The 15,531-nt window shown below is 37.8% G+C and overlaps 2 protein-coding genes across 4 annotated transcripts in view; one reads left to right on the forward strand and one right to left on the reverse strand.

Annotated features, from left to right (window-relative positions):
* LOC124629602 (phosphoinositide 3-kinase adapter protein 1) overlaps positions 1-3,899 on the forward strand; it is a 23,265-nt gene extending 19,366 nt beyond the window's left edge. For both annotated transcript variants that reach the window (XM_047163084.1, XM_047163083.1), the window contains exons 7-15: positions 170-314; positions 494-645; positions 749-881; positions 1,234-1,424; positions 1,504-2,341; positions 2,427-2,504; positions 2,589-2,686; positions 2,775-2,914; positions 3,043-3,899. In XM_047163084.1, the coding sequence (XP_047019040.1) occupies positions 170-314; positions 494-645; positions 749-881; positions 1,234-1,424; positions 1,504-2,341; positions 2,427-2,504; positions 2,589-2,686; positions 2,775-2,914; positions 3,043-3,238 (1,971 nt within the window). In that variant the 3' untranslated portion in view covers positions 3,239-3,899. The remainder of the gene's footprint in view (positions 1-169; positions 315-493; positions 646-748; positions 882-1,233; positions 1,425-1,503; positions 2,342-2,426; positions 2,505-2,588; positions 2,687-2,774; positions 2,915-3,042) is intronic.
* Positions 3,893-15,053, reverse strand: LOC124629604 (non-lysosomal glucosylceramidase). 2 transcript variants are annotated; one of them, XM_047163085.1, is made up of 16 exons: positions 14,916-15,053; positions 14,514-14,835; positions 14,206-14,294; positions 13,427-13,607; positions 12,681-12,843; positions 10,657-10,783; positions 10,080-10,400; positions 9,770-9,893; positions 9,545-9,670; positions 8,841-8,951; positions 8,240-8,354; positions 7,962-8,091; positions 7,001-7,556; positions 6,264-6,479; positions 5,668-5,897; positions 3,893-5,043 (listed from the first exon to the last, which is right to left on the reverse strand). In XM_047163085.1, the coding sequence occupies exons 2-16, from the start codon at positions 14,669-14,671 to the stop codon at positions 4,808-4,810; spliced, it is 2,883 nt and encodes a 960-aa protein (XP_047019041.1). In that variant the 5' UTR covers positions 14,672-14,835; positions 14,916-15,053; the 3' UTR covers positions 3,893-4,807. The 2 variants fall into 2 exon arrangements, with proteins under 2 accessions (XP_047019041.1, XP_047019042.1); XM_047163086.1 differs by lacking the exons at positions 14,514-14,835; positions 14,916-15,053 and having other exon boundaries at positions 13,427-13,536; positions 14,206-14,224.
* Positions 15,054-15,531: the final 478 nt, after the last annotated feature.

A 15,531-nucleotide genomic window follows, 5' to 3' on the forward strand; every position in this document is an offset into this window, starting at 1 on the left:
AAGGACCGTTAGACGCAAATGTTTACAAAATTACCACAGAAACTTGGACTTTATAGCTATAGCTTTAAGAAACACAGTTCCGAGAAGGTTTGGCGTCGCTAAGTGAACGCCTGTTTACCTTAACTAAATAAATTCACAACGTGGGTTAATTAATGTCGTTTGCACGCAGGGACAAAGTCGAGTGATAGCGCTCCTCAACGACCCTATTAGAGACGAGGACAGCATAAAGATAATGGTGGACAAGAAGGGCGAGGTCATCAACATACCCAGCTTCAAAAAGAGGAACCCTTACACACTTCAGTTCGATATTCCAGGTAAATTCACTTTATGTTTGTATAATAATAATGCTGAATCGGTTTTGTGGTCCCAAGAGCCACTGCAAAAATAGAACAAATCTTTTAAATGAGGACTGCTGGCGTTTTTACAGAAAATATTACTGAAATTCTGATGGCCTATTTAAAGAATATGTTCTTTAATTAATTGTATTTTTCAGAGTCGTGCCTTGAAGTTTCGATGCTCGTGTGGGTGCGTGTTAGCAAGAACGGCCAGTCGCTGGGGCGAAGACAAATCAAATGCGAAAGCAGACTCAGGGAATTGGATCAGCTGTTACGAGCATCAGATCATCCTCTGGAGTTTATGTGCCAGGTTTGTATAGAATATAAACAAAAATATTCAGACAAGAGTAAAATTACACGGAGAACATTATGGTTAAGATTAAACATTATACTGATATATATTTTTTTCGCAGACTTTGGGCTTTAAAACAACCAGCAAAGAACAATTGGACAGTTGGATGTTGAACGCTTTCCAAAAGAACATACCACCACACTTCAACCTTCTTGCATCTACCGAGCAGTTCAACCCGAAAGCTGATATGTCCAGTAAGTTGCCTCTTCATATTTTTTTTATGTTTGTAGTACATAAGTTTGACGATCTCGATGGCGCAATGATCACCATGCCGGACTGCCGAACCTGAGGTCCCGATTTCGATTCCCGGTTCGGTCGACATTTGTGTGTGATGAGCATGCTTGTTGGCCGTGGTTTGGGTGTTATAATATGTATTTATAAATATGTATATTATATGTAACTATATGTAGTTTATCAGTTGTGTTAGCACCAATAACACAAATTAATTAATAACTTAGCATGGGGCTAACCAACCATGTGTGAAAAAGTGTCCCGACATTATATTTTAAGTCTTGATTTTGTTCTAAACGTAACATTGTATTGTAGGTGGTGAGGAATACCCCACATTGTTACACTGGGCGGCTCGGTTTGGCCTAGAACGTTTATGCTGGCAGTTGTTAGAATGTCCCGGTGGCGGCGCTGCCGTCGCACTCCGCAATGTTCGACAGCGCACCCCTGCAGACCTCGCCAGGGACCACAAGCATTACGCACTTGCTGACATGCTAGCCGATCATCTCGTAAGTAACGAAAACTATTCATACTGATATTATATAGAAAATGTAAGAGCAATTCTCTAATTCCTGCTTCTCTTTCCAGAAAATAAATGAATTCTCCAACATGTACTACTATTTGAAAAACATGTCAGACAACGACAAAGAAGAGAGCCAAGACGAAGCTAAACAAGATGAACTTAGAATTGTAGAAACATGCGACACTGTCGACTCGCCAGTACGCAATGACCACAGAAACATAGCAGAATCCACCGATCCCTTCAGCGAAGCGTGCACACAGAACTTAGAGAAAAACATCGAAAAGGCAGATGATATCGATAAGAAACGACCAAATCTGAGGCTCCCGAAAATTAAGGAACAGTTCTACCAAAACGAATTCCCGCTTCATGACAATCAAGTAGACAGAATACAACAAGCACTCGAACACGACTACTTGGTCCAACCCTCCAACATAAAAGTAGAAAGCCCTAAGTTCAGACCAAATAACTTATACGCGAATAGTTCGAGACTGATGCCGCAGCAGTCGGACATATTCTTGTACTCGCCCACCGAAGAATCTAAGACTTTTACCATTGACACTCCTACTAGTGATATAAGCCAAATAAACCTTAATACCAAAGATGCGCGCAGCAGCGGCAGTGTGAAATCAGGGAAAGAATCCTTTCCACTGACTGGACAAGAAGAGTTAGCAGAAATAATAAACGATTTCAAAAACAACGTGTTTACGATATCGGAGGTAGAAAAGTTGGTGATGGAATGGAAAAATAGGAACGAGACTCAACAGTCGCTCAAAGAGAAGCAGGAACAGTTGAACAAAATGAGAGAGGAGTACGATAGGATACAGCTGAAGATAAAAGACAACATGAAAAGACCAACACCCTTTGAGAGGGTGAAGAAAATGTTCTCCAAGAGCAAAAATAAACGTGAGTATTATTGCATACTCACAAAACAAATGCCTTTACACACTCTGGTTTTATAATGTTACTGACGATAAATTTGATATTTCAGATCATCACCATGAAAACAATAATGGCACAATTGAAAAACGAAACGGAAATACACGACCAAATAGCAGCTTGAGTGAAAGTAAGATCACCCTTCAATTTTTAAAATAATAATAAGTTATTTTAATAAGCTCTATTGATCTAACTGATGTATTTGTTTTCATAGGTTCGTCATCATCGGGACGTTTGAGTACAGTCAGCGGCGGCAGCGTGGCCGAGACTAACAGTGTCCAATCTGAGATTGATGACAAAGCTAGGTCTATTGTAAGTATTGGAATAACTCACCTATTTTACGAAGAAGTCTTTCAAAGTTCGTGTATCATTTTTCTAATATATGTGTTCTGTTTGTCAGATTTCATCAAGCACGTTGACGATGCATTCGGCGTGCGACGGTGAGAACAGAATGGATGACTACTTGATCCCGCCACCACCTCGCCCGCTAAATGGATGCCCCCAGTTCACTACTTTTGGACATCCTAAACATGACAGCAGGTAAATATACTTATAGCAAATATTATTAGAAAGCCAATCATGCAAAAAAATATTATTAACTAACACGAAAAGCAATAAGCACAATAAAATGTCTATAAGAATCTACTCACTCAAAATCCTATTTTCAGAAACCAACACATGGCAACCATAGTCGAGCGTGAAACGTCAGCGTCTCGAGAAACGCTGGACTGTGACGCCGACACTCGTAATGGCACTCACTTGCGACTGAACTTCGGTTCGCGCGACCGGTCGCACCCGACTAGTCGCTGCGACGACCGAGATGGCGCACATATGTACATGAACATTTCTGCCACGCACACATAATATTACAACTAGAATCACCTTTAGTTTTATTCCAATATCACATTCGTGTATTTTTGCATAGTGAAGGACACTCCGTATAACAACGAAATAATGATGTAATACGCTCTTGAGTCAACGTGTATATTTACCGTGATACTGCCAAATAATAGAAGCTTGTAGTCTCTATTAAGAGATCAATGTTATAATAATATTATCTTATATTATTTGATAGGTTTAATGTATGTGTAAAGTAGTCGAATCAAAATAATAAGTGTCACCAAACGAAAAGTAAGTTTTGTACCAACATTCGAATAGTACGATATTTCCATTAAAATAATGAAGACTGAAAAGATGCATGTAAATATTGTATATATATTTTTTACCATATAAACGTAAAATCTCTATTTATTGTCGTCGTCGATTTTAAAGCAGATACGTAATATTTTAAATAGTACAAAATATATCCATGTTTAGGTAATCTAGCCAAAATAAAGTTATTATTTAAGCATTTACTTTATTATATAAAAAAAAAACATTAGCATACGAGAATCTTGGCCTAAAAGATCTGCTTGAAGGAATATTTTTTACTTTTATTAATACTTTGTATTAAATCGTCCAAGATGCATTTATTGTACCAATGTATACCTACTATGTATTGTGAAAATAAACTCAAAATGCTGTAGTTTGTTTTTTATTCACCCTCACTCATATTGAGTTATACTTTGCAGTCGTTTATTAGAATTTAATTTGTTCTTTATGAGGAGAGGATGTTACTTTACAAGCAAACACATTCAAATGTGGTTAGTATTTTAATTTGGCACCTACCTCTCGCGGACAGTAATTAAGCCACCAAACGACAAATACAAAAAAAAAAAACAGATATTAACATAAATTAAAAGAACCAAGAATAAATAATATAGTTATATGACAATATTTGTCTAATGTTAAATTAATATAAACACAATAAAATGCACAAAATTTTGCTAATTAATTAATAACATACAAACAACAACTTAATACTCTTTCAGTTTCATTGGTATAACGATACGTAAGAAAAATAAATGCGAACTAAAAGAATCACATAGATACACAATCGTAGACACACAAGCAGTTTTTACGTATCGTCCTTTTGAAGCATGCCAACGAAAGCGTATCCAAAATTAATAATTGTTAATTAAAAATAAGCAAAATATCACAAAGACAAACGAAATACAGCAGATCTACCTACAGTTTGTTATTACACAATGTAAGTATAAAAGCTTAAAAATACCAGTATTGCCTAAACTCGCAAAAAAATGACAAACCTTACTTCACTGGTTTATTTCACTTTTTCGTCTTATTATGAATTTAAACGTAATAAACGTACCGTGCCTCCGTGCCTCTAAGGCTGTACAATAATTGCGAAGCTTCAACAATTCGACAATTTCATTGTTCGAACAAAAATAGAGCACATAGAATTTAGGTAAGTACACAATTTAACATCTTAGGCGGTAACTTCTAGCCGATCTATTGTTGCTTACGAATTGTCAATATTTTCATGTACCAAAATGTAAAAATCTTACGTACGAATTGTAGTCTCTTTTGGAGTAACTATAAGTGCGCTTTTTCTTTGGTATGGTGAGCTTGTCCGTTGGCAACGGGTTGCGGGGGCGGTGGCCGGGCCAGCAAGGCCTGGTACATACTCCACACGGCTAGAGGACGCATATAGCCCACTGAACGGTGGTTACCGTTCTCGTACAACGCTTCCGGGGTTTCGAAAGAGAGGCCCATTTGTGTCAGCGTCTTGTACATACCTCCCGCAGTTGTGAAAGCCTCTTCATGCATGCCTGGATTAAAAAAAAAAACATTTATCAAACAAAATTTACAAGCAATTAGGAATCTTATCTTTAAGCGATGCATGCCAGTGAAAATTTATTTGTAGTATTTGATTAGATTATATCAATAAAATCTTTTTCAGCTGTTCATTCATAGATAAGATTGCACCAAATTGAAATTTAATCCTTGGATCATTAATTGACAGCAACATTATTACGACAGATAAGTCAGTGCAGCTCGACGTGCAATGTACTCGACGTCGACGTCGCTGCACTTGCACCGCTATATCCGATCTATCGATATAGAAATCGATAGGCTATTTCAATATTTCCGAGGGATAAGCTTTAACCGACTGTGGCCGATGAGGACATATAAACAGTAGCTCCATGCGACATAATTGCACAAATGTTGTATTTTAGTGTTCAATATCATCCACAGTCCAACCGACGGGTCTGGAGGCCAGATGGGTAGTCGCTCTCTGTAAAATACTGGCACTCAGCTGCATCCATTGAGGCTTTAAACCGAACCCAACATAGTTGGAAAAGTAAAGGCCAATATCGCGCAACAGATTAATTCGCGCATTATAATGTCGCTTTTTATTTATATCACGCCTCAAAAACGTCAGATTTCCTCACCTTCGTATATCATAAGCGCGGCAAGTCCGTAAGTAACACCGGTCCACACTTCTTCACTCTGCAAAGCGCTAGTATCAATGTGACCTCGCGGGCCAGTCACCCAACCATTGACAGCACCCATCTTCCCTCCCTTGAACTGTTTCACATTGTTCTCATATACTGTGGTCAGAGCCTTGCGGACGTTCGCTTCGGGGAATACTTCTTCTGTCCACCCGGAGGCACGGAGGAACCTGGAAGAATGTACACGGTGAAGGCAAGGAGTCAACATACCCCTGGTATTGATTGCATTGGGGAAGATAGCATCAATGTTGAATTACTTCGCACAATTAGAGATTATAGATCTATGTGAATTTTGAAACGAAAAAGGTAAAACAAAAAGAGTATCTTATGATGCCGTATTAATGATTGCAGACATTATTTTTGCGAGAACAATGTAACATAACTATGAAACTAATCTACGCGGCACACAGAAACGTTTATGTAGGTCCTGTTCATACATTGTGATCTATTTTTTATATAAAAAAATATTTAATTAAGAGGATGTATACCTTTTACAAAATGTATTTTATTTTTATTAATAAAAAGTCCCAACTCACCAGTGTCCCGCCAGCTGATCAGCCATCACCACCTTGCTGTTGGACGGACGTACATCGAACTTATAATAGGAGCCGTTCCACAGTTTCTCCTCAAACGACTGTTTCGCTTGTTCTAACAACTTGGAGAACTCGCGCTCTTCTTCCGTATAGCCGAGTAGCCGGGCCATTGTGCACACTGCACTTACTGATGCCACCCATAGACCACCGCAGTATGCACTGCGAATTGAAGGATGTATTAAAAGAAGGTATGTATATGTGGTTGTAACGTGTAGTGTATAGTGAAGCTTGTTGTGAACAAAACTACAGTTTGTATAGAGTAATAAAATCAGATTTTTATGTGATGTGCAGTGCTGAATTGCAGTGAAATAGGTGATATATTAAGTTATTGAAAAGGAACCTGTTGTGATGTCATCGAATACGTCTGAATCAGAAATCTAGCTAGATTAATATAAAAGTGAAAAAGATTAACTAGATGCACTGTCCCATGTCGTTGGTCCAATGATTTTGTAAGTTCAATGCACTTTTTAGAAAAATGATATTTAAAATCTATATAAATAAAAATGAATTGTTGTTCGTTAGTCTGATTAAAACTCGAGAACGGCTGGGCCGATTGAGCTGATTTTGGTTTTAAAATGTTTGTCGTAGTGCAGGGTAGGTCTAAACGGTGAGCAAATAAGGAAAAGGCGGTACGAAGTTCGCCGGGTCAGCTAGTTTAAAATAATTGTAGCATAACTTACCTAGGCCCAGACATGACCCAAGCGTCGTACGTCTGATCAGGGAAGCCTCCGTTCTCGATGAGTCCGTCGGCGTCGTGGTCCCAGCGCCGCGCATGCCGCAGCAGCGCGCGGCAGGCGGGGAACATGTCGGCGAGGTAGCGGCGCGCGTCAGTGACGGCGGCGGCGGGCTCGCGCTGCAGCGCGTCGGGCGAGCTCTCCGCCGAGCCCTCCACTTCCGCGCTCCTGTACAACAGGTCCAGTATTTCCCCCACCCCCACCGCCCGCGGCACCTGCCGCACCGGCGTGGACTCCTCCGTGCCGTTCGACGACTCCACCACGCTCGCGTCGCACTCCTCCGACTGCCCCGTCGACCGCGAGTACAAGTCGTCCTCCGTCCCCTCCTTTATGTCGTCTATATACGCCATGGAGCGGTACCTTTCGTTGCCGAACGGCGCATTGTGCCCTCGCAACAGCCGGTAGTCTCGGATCACTTGCAATATGAACTTGAGGTTCAAGTCCTTCCAATCGCTCACGTCGTGGATGTTGTAAGCGTTTATATGGGAGAACGGTACATCGTCTGCAAAAATAATGTGTGTTAGTAATCGGACCTAAAATTTCTATCAATTCACAACCATCACAATCATGTATCTACATTACTCCTGAAAAAAAGTAACAAGCTTTCAAAGGATAGTTTTTGAAAAAAACGGAACAGATAAGAAAAACTAAATACGGGGATAAAACTTTGCCCTGGACAAATATAAGTCTCATCAATGAGGTTACTAACCAATTAGACACAAGCAAATATTAATCAATAAATTTATGATTGTAAAGATAAACCTTCGAATTGAGATAACAGTATTAAAATTCTTCATAGTTTCACACCTGAATGAGAGTTCTAGTTAAAAATACTGCAAGTGAGATATTAGTATATCAAGCAATTAAAAAGGTCACGTTTTTAGAATAACTTGAATGATGGTCTTACCTGGATCACCGAGATCGTGTGGAATCGAATCTTTAATTTTGAACTTAACCGATTTCCCATTATAAAGAGATTGTCTACACTTTTCAGTTTCTAATTCGATCGTATCCCGGAACATATATTGTAAGACGACCTGGAAGCAACATTATCAATAAAATAAAGAAAAGATTATTATTTTAAAACACGATAAAACTATATAAGAAGCCGTTTTATTGTATGACTTGCTATCTTATCTACATATTCTAATCTTATAGTATTTCAAAGTGATAATATGAACTTACTTGTAAATTAGGCCACAGTTGAGCTAGCGCGAAAGAAGCGTAAAAGTGTACATCATAAGTATTATACATTCTATATTCGTGCCCTTCTAAATAGCCGAACAAACCGAAGTCATGTCTGAAACAAAATATTACGTATAAAGGTCATTACACACATAAACGACACGGCACGGCAAGACGCAGCTGTTAGGTAGCTGCAAGCTCGCTGTCACTCTGACGTTGGCTTTTTATATTGACGTTATAAAATGTTTTATATGGCATACGATTTAAGGGTCAAATCCAAATGACAAGTTAATTGCTGGGTTGTAGCGGCGATGTGCCGTTCAGGTAAAAAGTCATTTATTCAAAGTAAGCTGAAAATCTGAACTTTTAGAAGGTCAAATTTACAAAAGACAGCCCCCAAAACGCCCGCCCTTCGCCACTTCCTATGTGTTTGTGCTGGGAAGGACTGGCGGAACAAACTCCCCAGCAACAAGTCCCAGTTCAAGTGTGCCATGACCTTAATCTTCAACACTTCATTTAACACAGTAATAAAGTCAGTCGAAAGCAAATTAACGGAGTAATAAAATTAGTTAAAACGAATCGATGAGTAATTAGTAATTACCTAGGATCGGTTTCAGGAAATTCATCATGGACGTCAAACCATATCGTGCCTCCGTCGGCCACGAAATAAAGCTCGTTCATTAAGGCACTTTTTAACCAGTCTGGAATATTACTGTAAAATAAACATAGGAATAAAATATTAGTTTTGATACTTATTGCTATAATAAACTGTAGTTGCCATAGAAAATAATTAGGCACATCACACTCTTAAAACACATTTCTTCTCAATGGACAATATAAATCACATGCTGGCAAAATCGATTTTATAGCTCCATAAGATTAAGCTGTGGCAATAATAACTGATTAAGGGTCAATTCCCACTGAAAGAGCAGCGGCCGGCAGCGACCGTAAGAGCACGGACAATGTAAGAGCGCGGCGCGGCGCGGCCCAGCGCGGCGCCGCGCGGCCCGCTGCGCTCGCGCTCAATCACTTGCATTTACGGCCGCTGCCGGCCGCTGCTCTTTCAGTGGGAATTGACCCTTACAGGGGCTTAGCCTCACTGTGTAAACTGCGAGATTAGTGCTAAGTGTTACTGTGACAAGTCCAAGCAATTAGAAATCGATCCTATTCACTAAGTCGTTGATTGAAGTGCGCTTAGCTAATAAATTCGTGTAAACCAGCCATTAACAGTAATGGCAAGTAATCATGCTACATAGGTATAGTTAGAATACTACTTCTATTAGTATTTAGGTAATCCTGACTGACCTATTATTCAATATTGGATCCTGCCACTCTGCGAGTAGTTTCTCCCAATTTTTATAATTTCTAAGCGCGTACGCAGCTATGCTGGCACCGGCAATACCATCACTACCGAAGTACTTCGTATAAAATCTGTAAAAAAAATAATAATAAAGATATAAATAAGCATAAAATATTCATATTTAGAAATACTTTTTTATATGTATAAACATTTTGAAATAATTAGGGTACCTCTTATGTATTTTCTTATCTTTCTTATATTTTATAACGGGCATGTCCCAGACAAGACAAAACTCAGTTGATCCCGTTCCTCCCGGTTCTAAAGATATAACGCTTGAAAGTGCTACTGAATCACCTGTGAAACAAAAAGTTCATAATTAATCAAATATTTTTTTCATAAAAAACACTGACTAAATTATTAACTGCAGGCGATATCTATTGGAGAAAACCGTATATCCATTTAGCATTATTTGATTTTATCGCGAACAGACAGACAGATATGGCCGGGACTTTTTATAATACGGTAATGATAATTACGCACATTTATAAATCTTCTTCTGTTTTTCCTTCTCCTTTTCCTTTTTCTCTTTCTCCTTCTCTTCTTTAGTTTTATCCTTATCTGGCAGTTTAGGCGGCGGCGGCGTTAAACTAGGATCCGGGGTCAAAGTACCATGCTTCTTTAGACAATCCCACACATAGCCAGAAGTTTTCGCGGCATTCCATAGACAATACCCTTCGTGAATGGTCTCATTTTCATCCTTCTTTTTAGCTATGGTAAAGGTGCAAGGAGTATCGGCTATTTTCTGTTCCAATGTAACGCCACAAGTGTTTTCTTCCGAATACCTTTCCAAATCCAGTTTGGCTGAAAGAAAACATGCTATTAGTACCAGTACAAATGCACTACGTAAGGTTAGGTAACTTTGATCAACATTAAATCATATTTTATCGATATTGGGTACTCGAGATAAAAACCACGTGTTTTATTATCGCGATTTTACGAGCTCTTCACTATAAGAGCTCATTTATATGTAATCTAAACCAAGTTAAGTTATAATGAAGTCTTCCAAACGACTACTGGTAACTCAAATATTCTAAATAAAGGTAAATTTTATACCAACCAATGGACTTCTTCTTGTGGGCGCCACCGAGTACTTCAGTCCATGTGAAACTAATACTAACATCGCGCTTTTCAGTGCTAACATTAATAGCCGTGAATACGAATACTGCACATGGAAGGCTGCTATCCTGTAAAATAAATAAAATTGTCATATTTAATTAAGATGCCACATCACATGTAGGTCAAGAGACTTTTTCTAGGTCAAATATGTACTGTAGGCGTGACTTCAACAATCAGTTAATAGTGAACTAATGGCGTATTCGGGTTCCTCGAGACATTTGTCAATGATTGGTCTTGATTGATTGATTTGATAAAACAATGGGCATGTTCCGAAGAAGGCGCATGAGGGCGTAGACAGGAATGTTTCTCGTCCCCCAAACACCCACATTTTGGCTACGCTACTTTCTTTGGAGATTTTCCATTCTAACATCGACTTATTATTTCGTTCTCCATGGTTTGTATGAATTTAAGTCGTGAAATGTAGTAATTTTATTTTGTTCAGAATCACATTTATTGAACAAAGAAAACAAATTGGCGATTCCTTATAAGGGTCTCCCCACCAGTGGCGTAGCGTGGGGGGGGGCAGGGGGGGGCAAATTCCCCGGGCGGCAGCTTTTAGGGGGCGGCAAAATTTACCCAGTTTAAAAAAAATTGTTCGCAACTAGTCTTAAATAAAAAATAATTAAATTTTCGCGCTCGCTTCGCTCGCGTATTCAGAAACTGTATGCGCTTGATTTTGCATTTGTCAAAAACTAAAAAAAGTTAAGTATGTTAAGTATGTTTGGGCTAAATTTTACGTAATATTTGGTTAAAGTCCGATAAAAATTTCGCGCTCGCGTCGCTCGCGTATTCGGAAACTATATTATGGCTCTTGTTATTGCATTTGTCAACAAACAAAACGTTAAGTACGTTTGGGCAAAATTTTACGTAATGTTTTTTTAAGTCCGATAAAAATTTCGCGCTCGCTTCGCTCGCGTATTAAAAAACGCTATGCCCTTATTTTTAAATCTATCAACAAACAAAAAGTAAAGTACGTTTGGGCTAAATTTTACGTAATATTTGGTTTAAGTCCGATAAAAATTTCGCGCTCGCTTCGCTCGCGCATTTGGAAACTACATAGGCAAGTTTTTCTTTATTTGCATTTGCTTACCTACACAACTGCCGACATGCGTTTAGCAGAGTGCTAATTTAGGTAAACCCGGTTAGTCCCGTAATTTAAATTAATTTGTTAAACAGTTTAAAGTAGCCCCGCTTTTTTAATTATTTCAATTTCATATATACTTATAGGCACCTACTTCACTAGCCTGCGTACCTAAAAGAATTTTAAAACCTTCAAGAAATCAAGTAACAAAGATATAAAAGAAAAGTCTACTTGAGAACCTCCCCCTTCTGCCAGGGCTGCGGGTTGTTTGAAAAAGTTACCGCGTCTCTGGAACATAAAAGGCCTTCGACGGAACACGACGGTTTTTAGTCAGTAAGAGTCTGACACTCCCTCATCGCTGCTAACCCACAGCGGGAAAAAAACTACCCCTTTTTTGAAGTCGGTTAAAAATGACAAACGGCCAGTAACACTTGTTAAAAAAAATACGCTGGAAGGGGCGGCAAAATCGACAACTGCCCCGGGCGGCAGATACCCACGCTACGCCACTGCTCCCCACATTTATTGACGCGGAATCGGCTTAAGCCGAATGCATATCACCAAACTACTCGACTTATCGCCGATCAGCTGCACAAACTGCTCCTGTCACCGTTGGCCAGCTTCCGAGCCGAAGCGATAAATGTGGGGAAACCCTTAATCGTTAATTTATTTTCCTTATTCAAAGATATAGATTGTCAGCAGAGACAGCCTTATTTACATTTGTATGCAAAACTCGTCTTATTGTTTGATGTTTGGAAAATACAGATAACATACTGTAGAGGTAGAACATACAGATTGTACATACATAAAAGGACAATACTTAGATAGGGAAAAACGCACAGCTTGTATTTTATTTAATCCTGACATAGCTTATCAATAAGGTGTACCTTGTAATTATGAGGTATAACAGGTGAGATCTGTCGGCACACCAACTTGACACCATATTTGGAGAGATCGTAAGTTGTCCAGGCTCGCGGGTATAATGCGGTGTACTCGCAATCCGCACCGTTCAGGTTCCACTCCCAAGAGGATGGCGCCTTCTTTGGTTTGCTGTAAGTATTTTTAGAGCTTTAGAGTTAAAGTAACACAAAGTATAGAGTAACTTTTAAGAATGGATTAAATTATTGTTAGTGTTTGTAATGTGTAATAGTTTCACATGCTTTCTTAGGAAACTACTTCCCGAAAAAGATGCCTATTATGGTTTTTATAATATAATAAAGCTAAGTTTCATTAAAATCCATTCAGTAGTATTTTGCCTGACACAGCAACAAACATACATATATAAAAATTTTCGAGTTTATTATACTAGGAAGGATAATCGATAGACAAATAAGTGTTTAAAAAATATAATCTACTACTTCCTGTACCTACGTGAAATAATCGTAATCTGATTATGTCCTATTTACTTTATCAAATTTTAATGTGATGATAAGATTTATGGATCATGAACTTGAAAATATTTCAGTGATTAAATAAGCTGTTGCCTACTGAAGGTTACTGCTCACATACCAACCTAATTACGACAATTAAACAGACATTAGCATCCAAAAGATTTAAGGTATTTTTTCGTGCTAAAATATCCATGCAAACATGCAAATTACATTAGCATAAAACTGAAGTATGAGTAACTTACTTATATGTTGACAACACTGACTGGAAAATAGTTTGACCATTGGCATTCCTTATGTTGACAATGAACTGACATTCTGGCACAGTTATATACTCATATATGCCAGGATGAAGCTGGAAACGACAAAACTCGCCCTTGAAACCTCTTCCAATAGTCCCACCACCGATACCTCCAATAGGACAGCCTAGGGAAATACATAAATATTATATGTTACATATATTATAGAAACACATCTTCTATTTTGTATAAAAAGAAGACTTCGAAAAAATAAAATAAATCAATTTTTATAAAAACCTGATAAAACACATATGTATAGATAAAAATTAATTAATCAGTTGATCAATTGTTATACAGAAATAAATTGACCAAGAGAGGCAGGTGTTAAATAAGCTGTTTACGTTAACAAGATAATCAAAGATAAATATGTGTGTTACTAAGTAGCCACTCACTATTATTAGTTTTGGCATGAACCACATGTGCTACAATGTATTATTGTAATTCTGTTAAGAAATCTGTGCAATGAGAATGTTAATCAGAATCTACTTTTAGTGTTTGCAACAGTAAGAAACTGCTATTTTAAAAACATGTTCTAATCTGATAAACAGTTACAAAATACATTTCTAATAGGAAAAAATATATAAATGAAATGTGTGATAACATAAAAAGAGAAAAGTTAAATAGGGAAAATCTATACTATGCAGGTTAACAGTAAAGTTCTATCATCCAAGTAATCCAGACTTAATTAAAACTTTTTATAGAAATACATAATAATGAGGTCTTACCATACATCCTTTGGGCAGAAATCATGTGAATGTAATCCATAATAGGACGTTTTTTATTCAACCTTTTGCTAATGTAGTATTTTAGATACCTGTGAAAAATGATAGTGATATCACTAAGTTTGCAGTTGCAAGAATTATTGACAAGCATGCAGCTTAATTTTCATGTTGGACAATCCTATTGGATATTTCCAAGTGGAATTTTTGATTCGATTGATTGGGTAAGCCCCATCACATGTCACAGAATTACAGCATAAATTGAACTTTAGTATCCTTTTTTACATTAAATTAAATATTGCTCAATCATTTACCTGGCTGTTAGTGGCATCATGTCGAAAACTTGACTTGCTCTTGGTATGATGATCTGTTTACTTTGCAAGGGGAATTCATGGTCTAACATTAATTTTAGGCCGTATTTAGGTGGCTCGTGGAGCCCTAGCCCGACGTCTCCGACCGTCTCCATTTCCATGGTCCTGAACAATACAAGATGTTTTTCGAAAACCGGAAGAGTCTTTAGGACAAACTTCCTCACACTGTTTCTTGATCCAATCTTATTATCACATTATCAATCAACTGTTCGTTCTCAAGATTTTTCAGTCGCAAATCAATTTATGAAATGAATTCGGAATGGTACTGAAAATTTAATATAAAATTAATTACACAAAATTGAGACCTGTATTCAACCGATATGTATAAATATATTAATTTCTCACAATTAACAAAACTATAATGAAACTTGAAAATCGAAAATAGTGACGTGAGAATGCATCTCTGCCATCACAAATCACAGAACAGAATAATGTGAAAATGGAAATGAATATGACATGAATGACATGACACTGACATTGACAAAACGCATGTTGACGCATGCGGGATTAAATTAGTATTGTAAGCATATCTACAAAATTTCTACTAAACTTCTACGTCGTTTCTGAGAAAAGTAAATAGACCATCCAAAAAATTTAAATCGTCTAGAATTAGAGAAGAGAGTTTTAGTAAGGCTAAATGTCTTTGAGCCTGACTAAGACAGTAGTTGTAATAGGGACAGGCATGCATTAAATAAATAAAAAGTATAAAAAGTATTAAAATGCGCCACCCCATATTAACGTTCATGAATTTTTGTTTTCAGCTGTCACTGCGCTGCATCTAGGCCAAAGTGGCCAAATCGTACACAAACAAAATGAAAACAGTATCTTATGGCATGAAATCCCAAACAAGCTCGCTTTTGGAGTGTTATTTGTATGGAAATGCTGGACCAAAAAATACCAAACACCGTTTTTATTTGATCGGTAAAATGTCTTGCCATTGAAAAAAATAGTCATTTTTTGA

Source organism: Helicoverpa zea, chromosome 4, assembly GCF_022581195.2.
Source record: "Helicoverpa zea isolate HzStark_Cry1AcR chromosome 4, ilHelZeax1.1, whole genome shotgun sequence".
Classification (NCBI taxonomy): domain Eukaryota; kingdom Metazoa; phylum Arthropoda; class Insecta; order Lepidoptera; family Noctuidae; genus Helicoverpa; species Helicoverpa zea.